Genomic DNA, 25470 nt, shown 5'->3' on the forward strand with positions numbered 1-25470 from the left:
GTCCAATTCTGAGTCTTGCCATTACCACTTCCTCTCGTCTGTTTCGAGAAAAGCTGGAGATGGTTGTTGGGGAATTTAATGACACGTGGGCTGCCAGGGCCATATTGTCTTTTTAAATGGTTCATATATTTTAATTTTATTGTAATAACTGTTATATTTTATTATATAATCCTATATGACTGAGGAAGTAAACAGTTTTCTTATTAGGATCATCACCAAGAATCTAATAATGTTAAAGATGACTGTGCATCAGTAATTGATTTAAATGTGCTTAAGCAGATACTAAAAAATGTGAGGACAGTCCACTAACAAATGATGAACAGTCAGTTGTACAAGACACCATATCCACTGTGGGGTGCTGTCAGTCGCTAAGAGATACATGTGAGTAAGGAGAGTATGCCCAATTCTTAGCCTTGGCAGAATTATTTATTCTCGCCTGCTTTTCCAGATGTTGTTGTTGGTTTTTAGGAGCATTAGCAACTAAGGCCATATTGCTCTGGGAATATGCGGTGATCATTCCCGCATCCTCCGTATTTGGTGGTGACGGGCTCGAACCCCGGTCTAATCAAGAAGCGTGTGCTATGCACTGCTGCTCCTTCCCACCTGGCCACGGAGGCGCCTGCTTTTCCAGAAACTGGAGAGCCACAGCTTTGGGTTCGGGTTTATTTGGTAAAGTTTGTTTCCTGGATAACCACTCCAGATTGCTGACCAGCTCTTATAACAAGATGCTTTATGGATAATGTCTGTAATCGGTGCATGGAACTGGAAGTCTGGTTGGCCAGCTTTGATTCATGCTTTATCTAGTCTGCTTTGTCAGAAGCCAGAGAGCCACAGCTTTGATTCATGCTTTATCTGGTAAAGTTTGATGTTTTTCCAGATCTGTGACCATTTATCATAGCACGCTTTGCATATGGGAGACTAATAATCAGTGACCAAGGAACCTGAGGATGTAGTGAGAGAGCAGGTTGAGATGTTTAGCAGCAAAGTCAGTACTTTCATTTCCGGGAATGCATAATGGCCAGGAGTCCAGCAAAAACTGATTGACTCGACATGCTGCAGGAGAATAATTGAAATGAATGCTTTTCAGGATAGGATGAGAAATTCTTCCTTATGGCAAAGACAGCACTGAGGGGGTCTTTATAAATTATGACAGATGAGATGAAAAGCTCAATTTTACTAAGTGCTAATGTAATGGCTCATAATTCAGCTGTGAAGATGCTGGCAGTTTTCAATCCATCAGTATGGATTTTATAGGCATGGTAGCTCAGAGTAGTGTGAGCTGAGTACAACTGCCTGATATTACAGAGAGGTAATATTCTTCCCCACTCCAGAAAATGTGTTATCATGAGAAGCAGAAATGTACATGCATGGTGGAATAGGTGCAGTTGTGTCTTGAAAAATATCACTTATATACACTGATATTCCAACTCAAAAAAGCTCTTTAATCCAGAGTGAAGCAGGTCTCTTTTCATTTGGCTTGCTATCATAGAAGAAATCCCATCAAGTATTATAAAGATACTCCCAACTGGGGTGCAATAGAAGACTACATCTTAGGGGAACATTTGTGCTTTTCTACAAAGATGTAACAGGGATCATGTGCTTCAATATAAAGGCTTGGGCCTGGAGAAGTCCTGAACACAACCAATGCAGTTCTCAGAGCACTGTGCTGGATGACATTTAGATGTAAAGGTAGTACCCCCGGCAAAGTCATATACTGGATAACTATAATCCAGGCGAGAACAGACTCAAGTTCTGTAAATATGCAATAGTATACCGATCAGCTCCCTATGACAGACGAGACTGATCGAAGTATATTCAAATTCTTTAGACACTTAGTTCTTAAATGAGTGATGCGAGCTTGTAAGTTCAGCTTGTTCCCTAATATCAGTCCAAAAATCTAACTGTATTAACAAGCAAGACTGGAGTATTGTTTATTTGCAATACAGGATCAGGATGGAGAGCAAATAGCTTGCAAAAAGTGACTGGCAGTGCATTTCTTTTCTGATCATCCATAAATATTCTGCAAAGTCCAGGATTCTATTTTGGTTATGGCAAGTTAGAGCTGCCATTCAATAATATTCATACTTCAGAGACTGACAAGAAATGGTAAGGTCATCTGTATGAATGTAAATTTCAACAGGTTTTTAGAATATCTCTTTGTCATGCTGCTAACTCTGATTGCAAATAGTGTTGAACAAAGCATTGTTCCATGTGGGACTCCCTCCTGAATGCAAGATGCAGAGCATGTTTTTATTTCAGACCTGAAAACCATGCAACTGCAGGAAATTGAATTACTTCGGGCAGATGGCCTCTAACCCCCAGATGGTAAAGATTCATAATAATGCCATGACACCAGGTGGTGTCAAATGCCTTTTCAAGATAAAGTTGACCATGACTAGATGTTGTTTCATAACAAAGCAAATGGCAGTGCAGATGTGAAATTCAGCTTTGATAAGCAAATATAGCACTGATCTATTCTTCCAAAAGCCATACTGATAATTTGGAAGGAGATTCTGTGACTCCAGGATGTAAGTGAGCCTGGTATGAAACATCCTTTCAAAAATTTTACCCAGCAACTCGTGAGAGATATAGGCCTATAATTCTGAACCAGAGAACTGTCTTTTCTGGTTTTGGTAAGGTGATGAGAAAGAATGGTGCCAGGAAGACTGGCAAGCATTTTCAAAGATGATCAGATTATAGAAAATCAATAACGTACACAAGTGCTCTTCAAGTAAGTGCTTCAGCATAATGTAATGAACATCATCCAGTCCTACAGCAATGTTGGAAGATCTATTTAATAATTCTTTAAATTCTATTAATGTAAAGGTTTGGTTGTATGGGTTACTGTTACTGTTGTTTGGTTTTTAGGAGCATTAGCAACTAAGGTCATATTGCTCCAGGATATGCGGTGGTCATTCCCTGACCTTTCCGTATTTGGTGGTGACAGGCTCGAACCCCAGTCTAATCAAGAAGCGTGTGCTACGCACTGCTGCTCCTTCCCACCTGGCTACGGAGGTGCCTGGTTGGTTGTATGGGAAGGAGTTTTGGAAGGAGGATGCATAGGAACCAAAAGCAGAGATGTGGAAAACAATTCTGTTAGTGTGTTAGCAATTTCTTCAGAAGTAGATACTTCTTTTCCCTTTCCAATGAAGTATCACAGAGGGCATTAAAACAAATTTTCCATCTAGTGCCAGAATCAGTCTCCAGATGAGCCATGTGTCGGTGTCTTTTCTGATATTTAAGCCAAAAGCAACTCATGAATTCAGTTTTGCTTTCCGCCTAACTTGTCTTGCTTTAAGGTTTTTTTTATAAGCAATTAGGTTACTAGTGGTGGGATACTTGCAGAAATTATTTCAAGCACAATTTTTTCTTCTGTTTGGATTGAAAACAATATATTCCACCAATGATTTCAGCGAATGCAATTGTCTGATTTTGGAATAGAAGCATCAACTGCAGTGAGAATCTGGTTATGTATGCAGTTAGATTATCAAGAGGTTGTTTTTGAACAGTCTGTCAAGATATATTTGGGATTCAGCAGTTTAAATAGGCAGCTTTAAGCATGGATGGCAATTCTGGAGTGCTAAATGTTAAAATGATGGATCTAGTAGGAATGAGGTTTCCATCTTTTTTGGTCAATTCTTTTTGCATTGATTACTTTTTGACTGCTAAGTTCCTGCACTAATTCTTCCTCAGAGACTAAGTAGGTACCACTCAGTGATTATACCTTTTGATGAATTTAAGGTATTATGCAGCATAACAGATATTGGCAATCTATCAAATGTCTTAGTTTTCAGCAGCCATTCAGAGTGTTTTGAGAAAGTTGTTTTGATCAGGAGGTCTCCAGATTGCAATTGTTTCACCGTTTTTGGTAATCCGGTGATGGATTCCAAATATCTTTGAATTAAAAATGGCAATAACTTTCCCACAGGCTGGGTGGATACGGAGTAATACCACAAAGTTCAGCAAGTCATGGCACTATGCTTCCCTTTTCAGCTAGTTCAAGTCACTATCAGTGGATGTGTCTAGCCTTGAGCTTGAAGGCTCTAGAGGTGGATAGTCATTTATATCCATGGTTGCTCCTTGTAGTCCTGGAGGATAACTTTTCCCCCAGATTACTGGCCCCACCACATGGAGGCAGGAGCAGTGCCACCTAGTGACCAAGTGGCTGGAGAAGTTTGTTAGTGAAAAGATTTATAAACATACTAAGAAAAAGATTTTTCTTTCTGGGTTCTTACTCAGTCTGTTAAGTACAGACCTGCATACAATGAACTGAGGATAAGAAAAGCGCTACAAATAAGACAGAACGCCACTCCAAGTCACTTAGAAAAAATTGCTTAGCACTCAGGGCCAAATCCCCAGCACTGTTTTCCACACTGCTGCTCATTCCAATAGCAGTGCAAGAATCACTTTTACCTCTGCCTGCTGCTATTGTTGGTCTATTATTTGTGTATTGCTCCAAGCTAGCAGTTTTCCGGACACATCTAACACGGCTTCAATAGCATCAGTAAATATTCTTGCACCCTTTCTATTTAAAGGTATCCCATCACTGTAGAAACAGTCTTTCCTGTTAAGAAGCACAGCCCATGCAAGAAAAATTCTAGTCCATGATCCTTTCACAACCTCTCCAATACTCCCTTCTGTCAATGTCTGAGCAGAATTGCAGACACTTTCAAATTCAATCCTAACTAGTGACTTTTTTTTCAACACTGACCTGTACTTGTTTAGCAAGTCTGCAGATCTCCTACTCTTAATATCATTAGTGGCAATTGAAAACATGTAAAACAGTATCACCTTTTGTGCCCTTAAAAGATTATATCTGCTCTACAATGTCAACCTTTGCCCCTGGCAGACATACCATGATCCTGTTCCACCTGTTTTGCACAATATACTTCCTGGCAATAGCCACTAACAACTGTGGGACCAGCACATGCTACCTTGAGGATTGCCTCTGTGTTGCCTGATGATTAAGTGCAAGCAGAGGCATCGACATGGACAACAGGGAACTTGATGGGCTCCCAATTCCAGTCTGTTCTTCATTCTCATAAAAGGCTCATAACAATAACAAAGCTAAGTTAACACATAACCTCACACTCTTTACATCGAACACACACACACACACACACACAGAGACATACACTTGGCAATATCATGTCCTGTTAGCTCCATAAACATCGAACGGCAGTACATTTCATAAGCCAGCGATTCAGAGAACATCTAGATTAACGCAGATTATTAATAAATAATCTGCACCCAGCAGCTACTCATATTGTATGTGGAGACTTCAGTCTTCCGCCATTTACCCAACACCTCAAAATCTCTGCAATCAATCCAAATCTTCCAAGTTAACTACCTGCCAACGAGAGACCAAAACCTGCTTTACATTAGCATATGCATACGATGCAAGAGAGCAAGCTTATGCAGCATCAGCAAAAAAAAAAAAAAAAACTGCCATTTCACCCCTCCATTTGTTCCAAATACCTGTCCAGCTCAGCCTTAAATTTATTTAGGCTATCAACTTCCACAACAGAAGATGGAAGTCTGTTCCACCAATCAACTACCCGCTGGGTAAAGGCAAACTTCTGATGATCTATCCTACAACTGTCTTTCCTCAATTTGAATTTATGCCCTCTCAGGCAATTATTCTGAGCAAGAATCCCATCAGCACTGAGCATGCTCAAACCATTCAAGGCTTTATATACCTCAATCTGATCACCTTACAGGTGCCTAATCTCCAGACACTAATCTACAAAACTTAAGCCTTTCTTTGTAAGAGCAACCCTTCGTTCCATTCACTAATCTTGTTGCCCTTCTCTGTACTTGTTCCAACAGCTCTACATCCTTATTAAAATGAGGACTCCAGACCTGTATACAGTACTCAAGGTGTGGCCTGACCATTGCCTTATACAAGGGGATAATCACCTCCTTATCCCTGCTAGAAAAATTCCTGTATAACATTGACAAGACACCATGAGCTACTCTTGCAGACCATCTGCACTGCTCAGAAAACTTCATATCTGCCTGCAAAATTATCCTCAAGTCCTTTTCATTCTCTACCACTGTCAGTGTAGTACCACAGAGTTGATACGTTACTCTGGGGGTTACTGCTTCCCACATGTGGAAACAGTTTCCCAGGTGTAATACCTGGGAAACAGTAATCCCAAAAAAACTTATTCACTTGGTGGAGTTCAACTAAACCCAGTACTGGAGGAAAGGGACTTGGGTGTTACGATACGGTCAGACATGAAATTCTCTGAGCATTGTAAACAGGTTGCAAGGGAGGCCCATGGTGTCCTATCGATGATCTATCAAACTTTTGCAAGTAGAGATAGGGACGTGATAATCCCATTATATAAGGTTTATGTTAGACCACACTTGGAATACTGTGTTCAAGTATGGAGACCGCACCTAAAGAAAGACATCGAGCTTCTTGAAAGGGTGCAAAGAAGGGTAACTCGCCTGGTGAGATCGGCAAAAGGGCGTCCTTATGAAGAAAGACTTCAAATATGTGGGTTGCAGAGTTTGGAAACTAGACACCTTAGAGGAGATTTGACTGAGGTGTTTAAGGCTCTGAGAGGCATCAGTAAAATGAATGAGGACAAAATTTTCAAGATTATAAATGATGCTAGAACTAGGGGACATAAATTCAAGTTACGGGGGGAAATGTTTAGATTGGATTGCAGGAAGTTTTATTTTAGCCAGCGAGTTATAAATTACTGGAATAAGTTGCCTTCATGGGTGGTAGAGGCCGACAGTTTGGGGAAATTCAAAAGGTCATCTGGATAGTACTTTCGGGTAAGGGATCGCATAGGATGATAGGTTTAATTTCCTTTTTATTTATTTTTTATTTTATTTATTAATTATTATTTAGTTATTTATTTTATTTATTTTGTTTTTATCATTGTTTTGTTCGGATTTTTTTTTTTTTTTTGGCTGGTGCAGCATAAGCCATAGGCTTTCTTGCACCATGCGGCCACTACTAATACTAATGTAGTACTTTATATTTGGGAATGTTTAACTTCATTTGCCACCTTGCAGTCAATCTGCTCAACTTTTCCAGATCCTGTTGCAGCAGCGTAGTGTCATTAGTGTCCTAACAACCCTGCCAACCTTCGTATCATCTGCAAACTTGGAAATACGAAGAATACAGTCTATTCTTCGGCGATATGTCAACTCGAAGAAACCACAGGTGACGTTTCAATCAGACCACCAACCAATCATATTTACAGCTCTTCTACACAAAAAAAATACTTCAATATTCCCTAAACCAAATCTGTGCGAAAGGTCACCACTCCAAAATTTCTGAATCCAATGCTGCATCCACAGTCCCGTGGAACATCTTAGATGGATGTGAACTGAGCCTAGCAATCGATCTAATGACCAAATGGATCAATACCATCACCCTTCACACTGCTACCAAGACAGTCACCATCACTCCGTGCTCCAGAACATGGACTGCCCAACTCAACCAAATTTTCCACTACAAAACAATCACTATGTGCCAAATGGAAAACTTCTGGCAATATCCGAGACCGCATTGCATTCTCCAAATGCCAGGGCCGAATTCAACATAAACAAATCAGCTGCAATTAAGAAGCACCTCAAAAGAAACCTAAAAATGCGGAATCAGTCCGCATTTTTAGGCTCGACTACATTGCCAAATTTTCTAAGCAGCCTCCAGCTCTACCCAACTTGCCACTCTTCAGCCAGTCTCATCCCACTGATAGTCTCGCTATGATTCGAATTTCCAAGCAACAACTGATGCAGGCTATTAACACTCTTCCTCTCACAGCAACCATGGCATCCCCCCAGTTCATCATCAAATGATTAAGTGCCTTCATCATCGATCCATTTCTCAATCTATATAATGGATGCCTCTAAGTTCATTACTTTCCACCACAGTGGAACAGGTACTCTGTCTGGCCCCTTCCTAAGCACCAACAATCAACTCTGCCAAGCCAACATAGGCCCATCGTTTGCTAAAAATTCTGGAAAAAGCACTACTACTGTCCATCACCCATCAAATTCTGTGAGAGTCAGCAAATACACCATGGGATATCAATTATAACTAACCTTAAAACAACCACACTGTATATCTTAGAAGTCTTAGAACAAAGACAGGAATTGTCAGTTATATATCTTGACATCCATTCTGCATTTGATGCAATCTATATGCCCAATCTCCTACATCTCTTAGAAAACTGCTTCAATTTTCACAGCAATTCTCTGGTTCCTAGAATCTCTCCTATCCAAGAGGAACCTTATGCTAAAGATTGGAACAAAGACCTTCCAGCATCACATAACTGCCAGTGTGCCTCAAGTGGGGTCCTGTCTGGCATTCTCTTCACAGCAATCGTGGTGCCATTTATGGCCAACAAATGCAATTGAATTGTATATGCTGACAATGTCAAGCTCCTTACTAGGATATCGCCATCCGGCTCAGCAGCCAAAACCACTCAGCAAATCAATAGCAAACTACAGGACATAGCTGACTACCTTAATGCTTTCAACCTCCAAATTAACCTCCTAAAATCGGCACAATTTTTTTCACTAAAGGGCAGTCCAACGTTGGAACCTGTGCTCAATGGCTCCTCAGTTCCAAGTTTTCAAATGCACAAAGACCTGAGGTCTGTTTTCAACTCCAGGTTATCCTTCAAAGATCACAAACCTCATACAGTCGAGGCCGACTTCACTACACTGGGTCGCCAAACAACAGCTGCTCCACACCACCAACCCAAACCTGGTAAAAAGATACATTGCATCAAATCTACACCCGACAATACTGTATGCTTCAGAGATATGGGCCTCTGCTGCCAAATTCAACATTAAAAGAATATTCTGTGCCAAATTCTGGCTTCTAAAATGGGCTAATACCAAATTCCACCTTCCCCCAGCTCTGAGTTCAATGCAATTAGCAGATGCCCTTCAACTGCGCAGGATCCGATCCTACATCGGAGAAAGAAGGCTGCTGTTCACCATCAAGATGGCCACCAGTAAAATTACAGAGCCGAACTTCTGGAATCACTGTTCTTGCCGCATTCCCCCCCCCCTTATCTCCAGTCATCAGCACAGCTGCTAGCAAACCATAACCAGCTAGTACTAACCGGCAGATTCCTGCCAAAGCAAATGCTGCCCTCACTGCAAGAAATAAACGGGGACTTCCAAGAAGTGGTCAACAATAAAAAATACAGGACGGGAATCCTAGTCAAACTGAAAATGTAGAACTGTGCTTTGTTGCCTTCCAATAATCTGGATTTATGTAACATGTATGTTTTTCGTAAAGAGTCTTTAGTAAAGAGATATACATACATGTATGTGTATCTATACATTGATACATTGTAAACAGTAAAGATACATTGTAAACCCCTGGCACCACCATGCCATGATGGTATGGGACTAACTGTTTGTATATCATGCTGAAATTAAAGATTCTAAACTAAATGAGAAATTCTTGTAACGTCAGAAAAGGCTGAAATCAGAAATGATTAAAGATTCCAATCTGCTTCAGAAAGTTAAAATTCAGGAAAACTTGCATTGTCACCAATGACATTCTCTAGAGTTACTGGTTTCCGATGGTTAACCAATGACAGAAGGATCGTATTTCTGTCTTGTTTATAGTATGGGCATTCAATGAGAATTGTGTTTAACAGTCATATTTATAGGACTGTGTGGACACTGTGGTGGATCATTGCCTGTGAGTAATTGAAGGCAAGTCTTATGAGTATGACCTATTCTTGCTCTTGAAAGATCAATTTCTTCTCTTCTTGATGTATGGACACTGGAATGCCAAATTTTAGGATCCTGTTTATATTGAAAAAAGTTAATTTGTTTAAGAGTGCTGTCCATTTTGTTAGGAATGCACCACAAATGATTTGTGGATAGTCTGATGCTGGAACAGGGATATTGGTTAAATCTAAGGAAGGTAGATTTTTTGCAGCTTTATCGGCCAATTCATTACCTGAAATTCCGGAATGTGCCAGAATCCAGCAGGTGACCAGTTGGTGGTGGTGCTCTTCAATCTGCAGTAATTATCTTGCAATTTCATTTTGAACAGGGTGATCTTTATCTGAGGAGTTATATAATGCCATAATTGAGCTAAGGGAATCAGTGTAAATAACAAATTTTAATGAAGAGTCAGAACAGATCTTTTCTAAGGCTTATAATTCATTAATTGCATATAATTCTGCTGAGAAGATACTGAATTCAGGTGGAAGGGATGCTGAAATAGTGGTATTTGTAAACACTGCCACTGCTCCAACAATTGAGTTGGATTTAGAGCCATCCATTTAATTGAGGAAAAATCAATTTATCTATAAGTGTGAACTACATGAAGTTATTATTATTAGTTATATGGTGCAAGGAAGCCTGAGGCTTATGCTGCAACAGCGAAAAAAGAAAAAAAAATTCCCTAGTGAGAGAATCACCAAGAAAGAGAAGAATGATAATATCCAGCTCAGGACCCTGGGTGTGCCAAGCCCATACTCAACTTATGTGAGCCCCCAGGGTTTGGTATTTGATGCTTGTAGAATATTCTTTCCCCATTGGCATAAGTAAGTGTCACAAGTCGGTAGAAGAGCAGGAGTCCATGGTGGTTGAATGCAATTTACTACCTGTTGTACAGAACAAGTGGAAACATTCCAAATCTGCATCAGTTCAAGAAGGCAAAGACCAGCTGGCTTTACTATGCTAGATTTATTTCTGTAGAGGTTTTCTAGGGGCATATTGAATAGGTATGGCTGAATGCGATGCGAGGCACAACTTTGTATTTTGACAGCATATTTCAGTAACAATGTTTTACTACATAATTTTAGTGGCGGCTCATGACCATAAATATAGAGGCTATGAACTGGCAATGTTCTGAATTCACCAAGTGCAATCCTCAAGGCATTGCATTGAAATGGATCAAGCCAGCATAGTGCAGTTGCTCTGGCAGAATCATAGACAGGAACACCATAATCAAGATGGGATCTGATTAATTCCCTGAATACTTGAGGAAGCAGGAAGGAACTTTATCCTCCCCATGCTAGGGAGGATAAAGTTCCAAGTATATTTAACTTTTTTATACAGGAAGTACGAACATTTTTAATATGGTCTAAGAAATTTAATTTGTTGTCATGGATTAATCGTAGAAATCTGATGTTAGTAGTGACTGGGATGGAGACATTGGAAATTTGAAGTTCAGGATCAGGACGAAATTTTCTTTGTCTACAAAAATGGACTGCAACTGTTTTCTGCTGAGGGAGTCTATAGCTATTGAGGCTGGCCCATTGTTGTATTTTATTTAGTGATATCTGAAGCTTTCTTTCAATAGATCTTTTGGAAACAGCAGGAGATGGAAGGTCATCTGCATAAAGTATCAACTGTGTTTAGAAGTTTGTTATATGGTTTTTAGGAGCATTAGCAACTAAGGCCATATTGCTCTGGGGATATGCGGTGTTCATTCCCTGACCTTACCACATCCTCGGTATTTGGTGGTCACGGGCTCAAACCCTGGTCTAATCAAGAAGCTACACACTGCTGCTCTTGCCCACCTGGCTGCAGAGGCACCTGTGTTTGGAAGATGTTTAGTGATAGAATCTATTCTCAGAGCAAAAAGACTGGCACTCAGTACTGATCCCTGTGGAACACCTTCCTGAATGAAAGTTGCAGAGAGGGCATGGTATCACACTTGGAATGATCTAGAATGTAGAAAATTCTGAACAAATTCACCTTAACAATGGTGGGACTGTTAGTAATCCTGGGTATAACCTCCATGCACAAGTACATGGTGGGTGACCACCCAGGTGTGGCACCCACACCACATGGATGCCACACCTCTATGTTACCAGGCAGTACTAGGTGGTAGATGACTTTCATCAACCGGTGCAATACCACCACTTTGCTTATTGGAGGCTTGAAGTGGTGGAACCCATGTTTAGTCTCTAGAGCTAAGTTCCAGTCAACCCTTCCCACGGAATCTGGAATCACATCGCCTCGACTCGCCAGAAGAGCACAAGGCTTTTACTAAGTATGCACAGGAACTTTTTTCCCGACGCAGGACGTTAATTGTCATCCACAGAGACGACTAGCATAGCATGGACCTTACTGATGAATGCCATTGAATTGACTATATGACTAAACTGAACGGAAAGGAACAAACTACCTAACAAACAGACCTGACATAAATGACGAACAAAATAAATACCTCTAATGAAAAGCAACTGAAAAATGGCATCACCCAACTTGACAACCCTAGACTTGAAACTGTTAGCTCACTGACACTGACATACACCTTTTAAATGTATGCCACAGAACTGACTATATAGCTATACTCTAAACTGACCAGAAATTGACAAACCATTTGGATGAACTGACAAAATAATGATGCTTCCAATGAGAGACACAGGGAATTGAAACCACCTAACTTGAAAACCCTGAACTTAAAAATTGCATCCTGAGAATAAACACCTACAAGATGGATCAATACCCTAAGGACCCACCTTAATATTGACATATACTACAACCAATTACTGACTTGAAAAAAATGAGTGAAATCAAACTGTTTACTGTTGACCAGGAGCGATCTATCAAGACTGGATGTGTCGTACTTTGATTGGGAGCCAGCACAGCCACTGGAGATGCACCATGGTTGTTTTTGAGAAATGGAAACTTAGACCATCAACACCTGTGACTTAGTCCTATTAGAGGCAATTAAATTGATATCAATTAACATTGATAAGGCAAGGAAGACCCAAGAAACACCCAGAGGAAGCAAAATAACACCAAATGCCAGCATCCTGAAAGTACTTCTTATATGGGATAATGGATCCATTACCCGACAGTGACTATTGACAGTGCCACCTGAATGGGGCGCTCTTGCCCAGTTCACTTTTTATCCCCATCCCTCGGACAGGTGGGACAGTTTTCTGTCCCCTCCCCTCCCTGCTCCCCTCTTATCTCCTGGTGGGGCTTGTCCTCACTGACCAGGTTCGGGTTGTCTTCCCTATCATCCCCATGTTTCTACCTGTCCCTCCCTCCTTCAGACTACCCCTACTCTAACTTGTCTCGCATTTTTTTTTTTTTTTTTTACTTTATTTTTAAGTCAGACTAAATGCAGAAATCCATCATACATTCAAGAGTATAAATTATCTATATAATATCGGTGTAAGTACACCATAGATAACCCTTAAACAAAAGAGTTTAAGGGTTACCTATGGTGTATTTACTCAAATATTATATAGACTATTTATTTTTATAATTTTTTATATTTTTTAAAAAATTATTATTATTTATTTTATTTTTTTTTTAGGCCCTTGCCTCTGAAACCTTTGGAAATTAGGTGGCAGGGCCTGCCAGAGTATTTAAAGTACTCTGGCTTGAAGTCTTGAACCCATGTTTGGTCTCCAGAGCTAAGTCCCAGTCAACCCTTCCCCATCCCTTCCATCATGCAGTATGATTGATGACTTTTGAGGTTATGATGAACATCGTGGCGAGATCCAATCTTCCTTACATTTTGAGGGTACAGCTCTAAAACTGTGTTTGCAGGCCAGCCACTAGTTAGTACACCGGACCAAACCTATTGGTAATTCTCTAGGAGGCTTCTGGATCAGCTAGTGTATAATCTTGCTACCTCTACTCTGCCAGATAGTGACTGGAGGAGTCCGAGTAATGTGCATGCAGGGGGCATTGTCGAGGCCATGTTATGTCAAGGATCTGGGTATATTCTTACTAAGTGCATGCTATATCCAAAAATTTCATTACTTCATACAGCATGTCCCACCCAATTTTTCTTACTATTCAATACACCACGAAATGTCAAACTAATAGAGTAAGTTTATCTGCGAAAAGATATAAACTTCCCAAACACTTCCTAATTCATTTCACAAATCTACGTGGTCTCAGTTCTAATCTAAACGATGTCCATTTCAACTTGCAATCTGCAAACCCCATGTACTTTTTCTGACTGAATCTCAGTTATCAGCTGAATCAACTACTGCTCATCTCACAGTTGCCCGAATTATTTGCTGTACGATTCCTTTCACCTCAAAGGTGGTAATTGTGTATATGTCCGTTCCAATATTCCCTGTCAGAGACTTGCCAGTTTGGAATCTCCTCTTTTCGATCTTCTCTGGCTTAAAATCTCTCTACCTCACTGTGTCAAATTCATCTGTTGCCTCTACCATTCTCCCAACTCACTAATCACTTGGAGCTCTTTGACTTCCTCTCTTTGCAACTTGACTTTCTCAAGTACAATTTTCCTAACAGAGGTAATTTTCCTTGTGATTTTGATGTTCACAACTCCAGCTGGCTTCCGTTTTCTAGTCACACCAACCCAGCTGGTCGAGATGCTGAGGCTTTTGCAATTACTAATGACCTTGCACAGATTGTTCATTTATCTACAAGAATACTGGACAATCCTAATCATACAGCCAACACGCTTGATCTTTTTCCCACAAACAACCCTTCTAAGTATATGGTCTAAGTGAGAGGTTCTTTAGGCACTTCAGATCACAACTTGCTGATACAGTAAACCCCCGCTATTTGCGGGGGTTACGTTCCTGAGAAATGTCGCGAATACTGAGTTATGGCTCCCATAGTAATAAAGGGGTTCCGTTCCACAGTATAAAATATATAAGAAAAACTATATTACGTTCTCAGCATTTTTTCACCAACCTTTCATGGAGTAAAATAAAATTAAAATAAAACAAAACAAATCTTGATAACTATATTTACAATAACCTGTATTTACAAAATTAATATACGTATTACAATATTAAAAGTATTAAAACACAAGATTAAAATGCATTAAAATATACTAAGTTAAAAGCGATAAAATCCCGTAGCTTTCAAAGGCTCCAGCCTTCTTCTTCAGCAGTACTCTATTATTCAGTACACCTTTAAATATCAGCAGGGTAATGGTAGGCATCACATGTTTCCATTCTCACGTGTTCCGCTCTCTTGCATTGTGGAACCGGAAGTGGCTCGAACGGAAGTCGTACAGAACCGTTCATCCTTTTTTAGGATAATAGTCTCTAAAAGGGGGTGAATCCGTACACCCCTATCCCTATTAATGTTGGTTGTAGAGCTGATCCGCAAACTCTCGAGCCACTTACGGTCCCAGAACCTATGCGCCCGATCGGTGATAGTGGCATCGTCTGGGGAGATCTGGTGCTGCTTCTCCCAAAAATGTTCGGCCACGGCGGACTTGTCATATTCCGCATTTCTTATTGCTTTGTGTTCCCACAGACGATCTTTGAGACGATTTTTTTGGGAGAAGCAGCACCAGATCTCCCCAGACGATGCCACTATCACCGATCGGGCGCATAGGTTCTGGGACCGTAAGTGGCTCGAGAGTTTGCGGATCAGCTCTACAACCAACATTAATAGGGATAGGGGTGTACGGATTCACCCCCTTTTAGAGACTATTATCCTAAAAAAGGATGAACGGTTCCGTACGACTTCAGTTCGAGCCACTTCCGGTTCCACAATGCAAGAGAGCGGAACATGTGAGAATGGAAACATGTGATGCCTACCATTACCCTGCTGATATTTAAAGGTGTACTGAATAATAGAGAGTACTGCTGAAGAAGAAGGCTGGAGCCTTTGAAAGCTACGGGATTTTATCGCTTTTAACTTAGTATATTTTAATGCATTTTAATCTTGTGTTTTAATACTTTTAATATTGTAATACGTATATTAATTTTGTAAATACAGGTTATTGTAAATATAGTTATCAAGATTTGTTTTGTTTTATTTTATTTTAATTTTATTTTACTCCATGAAAGGTTGGTGAAAAAACGCTAAGAACGTAATATGAATATACCCAACCTCAGAGGCCTATTTGAGAAGAAAAACTAGTCTAAAATTATGTCTAGGTATGTATGTATTATATGTACCTTCATAATATGACTACGTACATAGTGCAATGCAAGCATATGGCATCGAAATGAAAAAAACAATTTAATATTAAATGTAATATTTATTAGAAATTTCAAACAAATCTTTCAAACCAGCGCCTTTGCTTGCTAGCAAAAAAAACATCCTGCCAGTGCTATCACCAGTTTCGCTATATAGTTGATAAAGGAGTTTTGCCTTTTCGCGAATGATGAGTGAACTTAATGGAATTTTATTTTGAGTTCGGTCTTCTATCCACAGATTTAAAGCTTTTCCATTTTTTCTAATTTAACATCACGAGTTACAGAGCAAATTTTTGAAACAATTAGCGCGTTTTCACGGACACTACGGCAGAATTTTTTCTTCCGATTTCTTCATTGATCGTACCGTTGACTCATTGATTTTATAATGTTTTGCCACTGAGGAGACACTTTCACCATTAGAAATTGTCTAATAACTCAATTTTATTCGCTAATGTCATCACCTTTGATATTTTCACATTTCACTTGTTATTCGTAGCCATATTTTTGTAGGGATTAGAAAGAACTTGTCTACAATAAAGTCACTTTCTTCCGTTAACACACTCGAAAAAGTCTGTTTCACACTGCAAAACAATAGATTTATCATTTTTGTAAGCATATCAATTTATAAATTGATAAATTTATAAACATAAATTAAAAGCAAACGACGAAACCTTCCAAAACAAAAGCATAACACATACTGAACAAGGATTAGCGAGAAACATCCACGATCGCGATTTTTTCACCCCTCTCTCCCCACCCACTGAGCACTGTTTTGACCGGGAAAGATAATTTTAGCCACGAACATGTTTTTTTATGGCAGAAAATATTCACGGCACTTTAAAATTCACGTTTTTTTTGGTTTCATTTTATATTAAATCGGCGATCGCGAATACACGAATAGCGGGGGTTTACTGTAGTCTCTTCTCCAATGGAGCTTTTATCACATGGCTATTCCCAACCTCGTGTTGTTTGGCATTACAAGAATGCAAAATGGGATGACCTGCGAGATTTCTTTTCCTTGGTTGGATTACTGTTTCAAACTTTCAACGTTTGCTCAGATCATGTCAGTGAAATTATTCTTGCAGAAATGAATCCTTTATCCCACACTCCACTTTAAAATCTCATCCTTTATCTAAACCTTGTTTTTCCAATAAATATGCTAAGGCTGTTCAAGAGAAGAATGTTGCATATCGTGATTGGCTTGTTTCTAATTCTTCAGTTTCATTTTCTGCTTACACCAAAGCTCGCAACAATTGTAAAGCAGTTATTAATCAGTCCAAACTAGATTTTGAAAGGATAAGAGTAGAAAACTTGTTTCTTGCCCTAATTGTAGCCGATCATTCTGATCTTTTGCCAAAGCCATTGGGTGCAACTTCTGCCCATCTCTGGTCCCACCTCTGTCAAAACCAGATGGTTCTGTTGTCACTTCAGCCAAGGATAAAGCTGACCTGCTAGCATCCCATTTTTCTTCCAATTTGTGTATTAATGATCTTGGTAAAACACTTACCACCATTCCCAAAAGGTCTTCTGCCAAAAGGATGTCAGAAAGATTGACAAATCTTGATGCTAAGAAAGCTCCAGGTCCTGATTGTATTTCTCCACTTGTTCTCAAAACCTGTACTCCTGAACTGACTCCTATTCATTGCCACCTTTTTTCACTTTCTTATTCCAAAGGTGTTTTTCCTTCTGTTTGGAAATGCTCATATCCAGCTAGTTTCTAAAAAGGTGACAAATCCCTCCCTTCCAATTATCATCCCATTGCAATTACTTCTATTCTTTCTAAAGTAATGGAGAATTCAATTAACCGCCAACTCTTAAACTACATAAAAACCTTCCATCTGATCAACGATCGCCAGTGTGGGGTCTGTCAGTGTCAATCCACTGATGATATTCTGGCTTATGTTACACATTTATATACAAATTTAATGGAAAAGTTTGATGAAACAAGCAGTTGCTTTTGACATTTCAAAAGCTTTTGGTCATGTTTGGCTTAAAGCTCTTCTAAACAAGCTTCCATCTTATGGTTTGCCAATTGTTTTTTGTAATTGGTTATCCAGTTTTCTCTCTGATTTCTCACTGAGGGTGATGGTAGATGGCTTTGTCTTTTAACTTCTCCACTAATGCTGGTGTCCTCCAAGGTTCAGTTCTTTCTCCCATTCTTTTCCTCTTGTTATATTAATGACCTTCTTTCACTGACTGGAAATCCTATCCATAGTTTTGCTGATGATAGCACATTGCATCCTCTTTCCATTTTGAGAAACCTCTCCCTGCTCAATCAGCTTCAACTTCTCAAATATCCACTACCAATTCCTTAAATGCCAATCAAGGTAATTCTCCAGTGGGGCAAAGACAACTTAGTTGATTTCAATCCTTCTAAAACTCAGTCTTCTGCTCCTGTGCTTATCTGTGGTGACACTCCGATTTCTAGATTAAGTTGATATATCTCTTTTGGGGATTACCCTGACTTCTAATCTCTTGGCACAAGCACATTACAAATATTGCTTCCTCTGCATCTAAAAAACTGTTTTCTCTTTCACTCTCGGCATTACTTTTTCTTGCAAACAGCTGGTCACTCTGTACAAATTGCACATCCACCCTACAATGGAATATTGTTCCCACATCTGGGGAGGTTGCCCCCAAAATCTCCCTCAGGCTTCTAGATTCCATTCAGAAGAGGGCAGTTAGGTTAATTAATGACCCCTCTCTAACAGTCTCTCCACTCGTTGTCTCATAGACTTACTGTTTCTACTGCATGCCTTTTCTACTGATATTTCCACATGCACTGTTCTTCCAAATTGGCTTCTATAATTGCCACTCTCTTTCAAAACAGTCCAAACACGTGGCACCACCAGCCAAAATCCATTTACTGTCCAACTTCAAACTCATAGAACCAACTTTTCATCTTCCTCGTTTATTCATTCAACTGCCATTTTCTGGAACAACCTTCGTTCATACGTATTTCCTGAAAATTAGTCTACAGAAGTTTAAGTCTAATGTCAACAAATATCTTCTTATTCTCCAAACCAAGAACGGTATTAAGTACTATAGGTTCTAATACCTCTCGAGTTAGGAGTTTTTATAAAAAAAAAACAAAAAAACTGGAGAATATCGGTTAATTAGATCATGGATGTCATTGTGTTGCAACGAAAGCCTCTGCAGTTCCACTGTAAAATACAAGTGGCTGGCCAGTGTCTATTTCTTCTTCAGCATAGATTTCTAAAATAGGATCTTCCTGTATAGATGTGCCATCTGTGTCCATGGTTGTGTCCTGGATATTTTTTCAATGCATTTGAGTTTGTAATATGGGATGTGGTAGCACTATTTGGAGGAGATGCCACTGGTATTGTCAGAGGAGTATTATTTGTTGATCTAAGAGTTTGGGTTGTTGCTCAGAGAGGATATTTCTAGCCCAATCAAACTGATTTATTAGTGGGAACTGTGACATCTGTTTGAATGGAGACTGTTTGATACTTTTTAACAGCACTGGCATAGGTTACATTTTTGTTTATGAGGTAGTTTTCTCGCTTCCGCTTCTTGGTAACCTTGTTCTCAACCTTGTATTTTACTATTTCTTTCTGTTTTCCACGTCTTGGAATATGCAGGATGATTACCTTTGCAATTTGGGCAGGTCATTTTTGCAGTCGTATAATCACTTTGTATTTGATCTGAGGACCCACAGTTAGGGCAGACAGGAACTCCACTGCATAAAGTTTGTGAGTGGCCACACTTTTGGCATTTATAAGATCATAAAGGGTTGGGAATGTAGGGGCAGATGTGGCAAAGTATATAACCTGCTTTTACAGAGGAGGGTAAGTCGGGTGTATTGAAGGTGAGAAAAATATTTCTGGTTGGTATAAGTTGATTTTCTTTTTTAGTCACATTGACTGAATTACATTTTGTCCCTGCAGCTCTTGGGTTATTTCCTCCTCTGTGACATTTAAAATGTCCCAACTGGATATGACACCCTTAGATGAATTTAGGGTTGCATGAGGAGATATTTTTACTGGAATGCTGGCAAAGTTTGTAAGTTTCTCCAAATGCCTGTGGTTCTTAGTACCACTAATAAGTCTCCTGATTGCAGTCTTTTGTCTTAGGAGATCCTACAATACCTTCCAGATGTTTTTGTAATACAAAGGAAGACAGTTTGCTCACAGGCTGAGCAGTGAGGGAGTGGAAAATTAAAATTGATGAGCAGGGTTGCTCCATCAGTTAGTCTTCTGTCTCTTTGGACTGTCATTAGCTATCATGATTGGAGTCAGTCAATGGTCTTGAGCTGAGGATCTAAGAGGTAAATATTTTTATCCATGGTGGCTCCTTTCAGCCCTGGAGGTTTGTCTTTACCACCCAGGTTACCGGCCCTGTCACGGGGAGGCAGGAGCAGTGCCATGAGGTGACCAAGCGGCTGTTAGTTGTGTTAGTAAGAGATGAGATGTGAAAAAGAAACACGAAGGTGTCTTTCCTTCCTGGGCCTGCTTCCTGTAGTGTCAAAGAGCTACTCTAGTAGAAAGTGAGGAAAATAGTAATCAGAACGAAAAAAGAATCTCTATATGGCAAAAGCTCTTTGAAAAGATCTCTTTATTGAATCCACTATAATTGCTTGGCCACAATTTTTGGCACCCAGGGCTCCCTGGGTGCCAGAGGTTGGTTTTAGTGTACATTAAAAGTAGTGTTTGCAGTTGTAGTGATTTCATAGGTAATTTGAAATTTAGATCATTATAAATAAAGACATACTGCTATACTAATTATTATATTTTTATTCCAGTGATAAAATTAATGCTTTTAAAAGAAAATTAAAAGCAATGGAAGAGCAGGTATTAAAAAAGAATGAGCATGTTATCTTCACTTCACGATTTTATCCAAGAAAATAACATACCTATGACCAAAAATGCGACTGACGACATCCACGAACATATAAAATCTTTGCACAGAAGTTTAGATAAATTTCCAGGAAGACTAACAGCACAGAATTGGAATAGTTTTGCATTGTCGAATGAGATCCCAGAAGATGCGACTACTTTCTATGGTCATAAATGATATTAGTATATTATTGATCATTTTCTGTTTTCTAATGTAAACATTCATAGATCTGACAGACAATGTCAAACTTCAAAATTTTGGCTATATCTGCCAAGAATATCCTCAACTTTCTGAGCAGGCATTGAAAGTGTTTTAATGCCATTTAATTCAACTTATTTGTGTGAGGCTGGATTTTCAGTGATGAAAATCCAGTGGGTAAAAAAAAAAAAAAATTCCCCCCCCAAGTATCAAAAAAACAAAAATATTAATTGCAAAAAATTTATTTTAAACATTCATAAATACCACATTTGAACCCACACGCACATAGCTATACAATACAGTGTAGCTTTGCTTTACAATATTAATCAGTTACCATCATATCTCAAAAATATTGTAACGTGAACCTAATAACATTGTTTTTTGTTAATTCATTTCACGACCTCAGAAGTTCAAATTTTCACTATATAATTCCCTAAAAAGGTCATTTTTATAGTGTAAATATTATTAGTTACCAATTCAAATCATTAAACACACTACACTTTCATCATTATTATAAGAACCCATTTTGAACAGCTTTGTGATATTTTTCTAAAGCACATTTCTGGAAGTCACGACCATAAAACAAAAACAATTTTCACTTTCGGTTTACTCTGCTTTTCTGTTACTGCAAGCAATTATAAACTGGTAATTTGTTTGTTATTTGGTTTTTAGGAACATTAGCAACTAAGGCCATATTGCTCCGGGATATGCGGTGGTCATTCCTTGGCCTTTCCACATCCTCCGTATTTGGTGGTCATGGGCTTGAACCCCGGTCTAATCAAGAAGCGGCATGTGCTACACACTGCTGCTCCTGCCCATCTGGCTACGGAGACGTCATAAATGGGTAGTAAACTCTGTTATTGCATTTGTGAAAATACCAATAGCTAGAATTGTGTTGGTTTTTATATTATTATGGTGAAATGTGTTTGCCCTTTACTGAAATCATCAATCGTATAAAAAACAAATAAATTTTCAGAATCTTCTCTTCGTTCCTTTTTTTTTTTAAGCTTCGTAAACTTGTTACTCGACACAAATCGTGTTATTTGCGATTTGTGCATTCCGTTAAAAAATGCTTATGCATGCTATTGAAATTTATAAAGAAAATAGAAGATTATCTTGGAAATAAATGCCTCTTGAAGCATTTCTGAAGATGACGACCCCTTGTGCAACAAACCGAGTGCTGAGCCAATAATGAGTGACCATCGAGTGTGCATTTAGTCTATGAAGAATAAACATTCAACATTTGTCATAAATAGTTTCTCTATTATTATAATTTACTTGATTTTACAGGCTACATTTTCATTTCTTTGGATAAATCGATCTTTGTTTAAACAAACTAATTAGCTAACTAATTTCATTGATAACGTAACCCCTATTTTTAACATTAGGTCTATGGGAAATAAATTTCCGCTTTACAAGCGTGCGTAGGAACGAATTAACTCGTAAAGTTGAGAACTACCTGTATAGAACTTCAATAAATATTGAATCAGATCTTCGACTGAAGCCGAAACTAATAAATCCATATTCGCTAGTAAAAGCGAAATACATTAAAAATTCGAAACAGAAACAAAAAAATTCAAGTAAAGAGGAAAATATTTAAACCACATGTTATGTGAAAATATAAATTCATTTAAGACAAAATCTGGAGCTCTTTTATATGTTCAAGGAAAGTATTCCTTGAACACAAATTTTTGGACAAAAACCACACCAAGGAAGCAGACATTGGGAACCACTAGAATGATTTGATTTTCTAGGTGAAGTTCCAGGTCTGGATTTAGGTTATGCTTCCTACAGAAATGAATCTTGACAGTCTTTTGGGGTGAGAAGTTAAGTTTGGGACCACTGTTGTTAAATTTGCAACCATTTAACTTTCTTGAAGGCACCTTGCAACTGTCTTACCATTTACATTTAGGGGAAATGACAAGAGATACTGAAATCAGCAGCATACACCGTAGTGCACAGTTTGTGGTAGGTCTTGTATTGAATTCATTATTAGATTAAACAGGGTGGCACTTAGCAGTGAGAGATACCTTCTTCCTGGATAAAAATTTGAAGATAACTGGTTGTCAACTAACTTGAAATAAGTGGTGACGTAGGAAGCTTCTGATACTGTAGCAGGTGTCCGTACGTTCCAGATCATAGGTTTCACATTATACCATACCTCCAAGCTGTGTCAAAGGTTTTTTCAATGTCAAAGAGCACCATGACGTTCTTTTTATACAAAAGTGTCACGGATGTCTATTTCTGCCTTGATCAGTAGGTCAAGGGTGGAACTGCCTTCACAGAAACCGTACTGCAACTGGGTTAAGGAGATTATTTTGAACTAGAAACTAGGTTAGGTGGGCAAATTATTTTTTCCAGGACCTTGCTCATACAGCTTGTGAGTGCAACAGGTCAGAATTGTAGCAGATTTGTAGGATCTTTTCCTGGCTTTGAAAATGGCAAAATATAAGCATGGCACCATTTGTCTGGGAAGGTATTTTCATTGAATATTCTGTCGTAAAGAAGTAACAGTATCTTAAGGGCTGGTTGTGCTATCAAGATACAATGTATTCCATCTGGTCCTGCTGGACTCAGTTCGGTAGTGGCTAGGACATGGTGCAATTCTGAGATTGTGTGTGTGTGTGTGTGTGTGTGTGTGTGTGTGTGTGTGTGTGTGTGTGTGTGTGTTATGGGGGTTTAACGGCGAATAAGCTGCTGTGGCTATAATGTGCCTAATTCTGAGATGTTGATTCGAAATTGGTGAAATGTTTCTCAGCCTGCGGCTTGTGTACCTGAAAATGAGGTGGGTAAGAAGTCTTAGCTGAGATTTTCAAGAACAATTTGCCCAATGTATTTGGGTATGGGAGGGTTTGATACATGGATATTGAGTGTTTTGGCACAAACTGTTTGCATTTCTGTAGGTTCTTGTAAATGTGGAGGTGAAATGCTTACATGCTTCCCTTTCACTGGTCTGCCTAATAAGTTTTGCTTTTCCCCGACCCTGTTTAAAGTGGATGAGATTTGCAGTTGGATACTTCCCGAAGATGTTCCATGCTTTGCTTTTTTTTTTTTTTTTTTTATTTGCACTGCATTCATTATTCCACCACAATTGAGTGTGCTGCTATTTTTTGCATTTGTTAGGCTTGGTATAAGATTTTACTGGCACATTAGCAGTATATGGCTATTGTGTCCCAAGCAAGATAAAAATAAATTCTAGTAACTTTTTAAAGTTACTAGAAGGAGGTTACCTAGTCAAAATTAAGTATATGCAGTGGCGTAGCTAGGGGAGGGCAGCACTTTTTATGTGAGACAATTTTATTTTTCAACGATTCTTTTATTTATGTTAACTTAGTAATTTTTATTACTTAACAGAAAAGCAAGAAAAATAACATTTTAAAATGTTGGAATTAAAGCTTTACTTCAAAAATAAAAATAGTATTTTAATTTATTTCCCTATACGTCGTTTGACTTTTTGTAGTATTTTGTGTGTATTGAGAGGGATGGCAAACTCAGGGGCCACCCCAGGCAGCAAAAGCTCTAGCTACAGTACAGAGTATGTTTAAAAGGCACTTATATATTTCTAAAAATGCATGCTTTATTTTATTTACAATAAATGCTTTATTTTATGTATATAAATTAGAAAGTCATAAAAAGTAAAAACAATCTACATCTTGTAGTTGTTGAATAAAATCTGACTGAGTGTATAAACTCAGTCAGATTTTATAAAGCAGTTATATACTAAATATTCAAGAAATCTTAATTACAAACCTGGATTTGCAGAAAAAAACTTGGTAGTCGAAATTCTTTTGGAGACTACTGATCCAATTCCAATTAACTTACTTGCAGGCTAAAAAGATAAACTTATTACTTATATTTAAAGTTATCTTTAAAATTCACTGCAAAGGTTCTATAATTAGAAATGAATAGCTATAAAAAATCAGAAGTAGGATAAAGTTAACTGAAATTAGTCAGAAAGGTTTAATACTGAACTTAAAATTTCATTAAAAAAAAAAAAAAAAAAAAAGAATATAGTGCAAGCCACAAGCAAGGTAGCACATGCTGAATCCTGTTAACACACCTTGACTTCAAAATTATTTTACAGCCCAGAGAAGAAACTGTATCCAGCTAAGGTAACGTGTTAATTATTGAAAGTTTACTAATTCTGTAAAAAGATCTCAACAAAAAACAAAAACTTGTAAAATAGTGATTCATAAGCTCAGCTATGAAAAGCATTTATATTAAAAAAGTATTGATTATCAACAAAGCTGTGCCAAGTTTGTTATAGGCTAATGAGATTAAAAATTTTACATACTTGGCAAATTCACCACATTATTAAAATTGCAATTAATTACAGGTTCAATAAGGTGGTGAATTCAGCAAATGTATGACAAATTTTTAATTTGTTTAACCAACAGCAAACTTGGCATAAATTTTTCAACTCAATGCTTTCAATGCTTCCATTTTATGATGAACTAGACATCACCATTTAATCAAACCTTTCCACAGTGAAAGGTTTCGCAAAATAACTTTTTTTTTTTTT

General features: G+C 38.5%; 1 protein-coding gene across 1 annotated transcript in view; it reads right to left on the minus strand.

The window, feature by feature from the left end:
- The window catches only part of blw (ATP synthase subunit alpha blw, mitochondrial), a 373048-nt gene that overhangs the window by 311293 nt on the left and 36285 nt on the right, over window positions 1-25470 (minus strand). Inside the window, exon 2 of the mRNA XM_090378871.1 lies at window positions 24699-24777. Within this exon, the coding sequence (XP_090234997.1) occupies window positions 24699-24777 (79 nt within the window). The remainder of the gene's footprint in view (window positions 1-24698; window positions 24778-25470) is intronic.

The sequence above is a fragment of the Mastigoproctus giganteus genome, chromosome 8 (assembly GCF_048544385.1).
Source record: "Mastigoproctus giganteus isolate SK-2022 chromosome 8, ASM4854438v1, whole genome shotgun sequence".
Lineage (NCBI taxonomy): Eukaryota > Metazoa > Arthropoda > Arachnida > Uropygi > Thelyphonidae > Mastigoproctus > Mastigoproctus giganteus.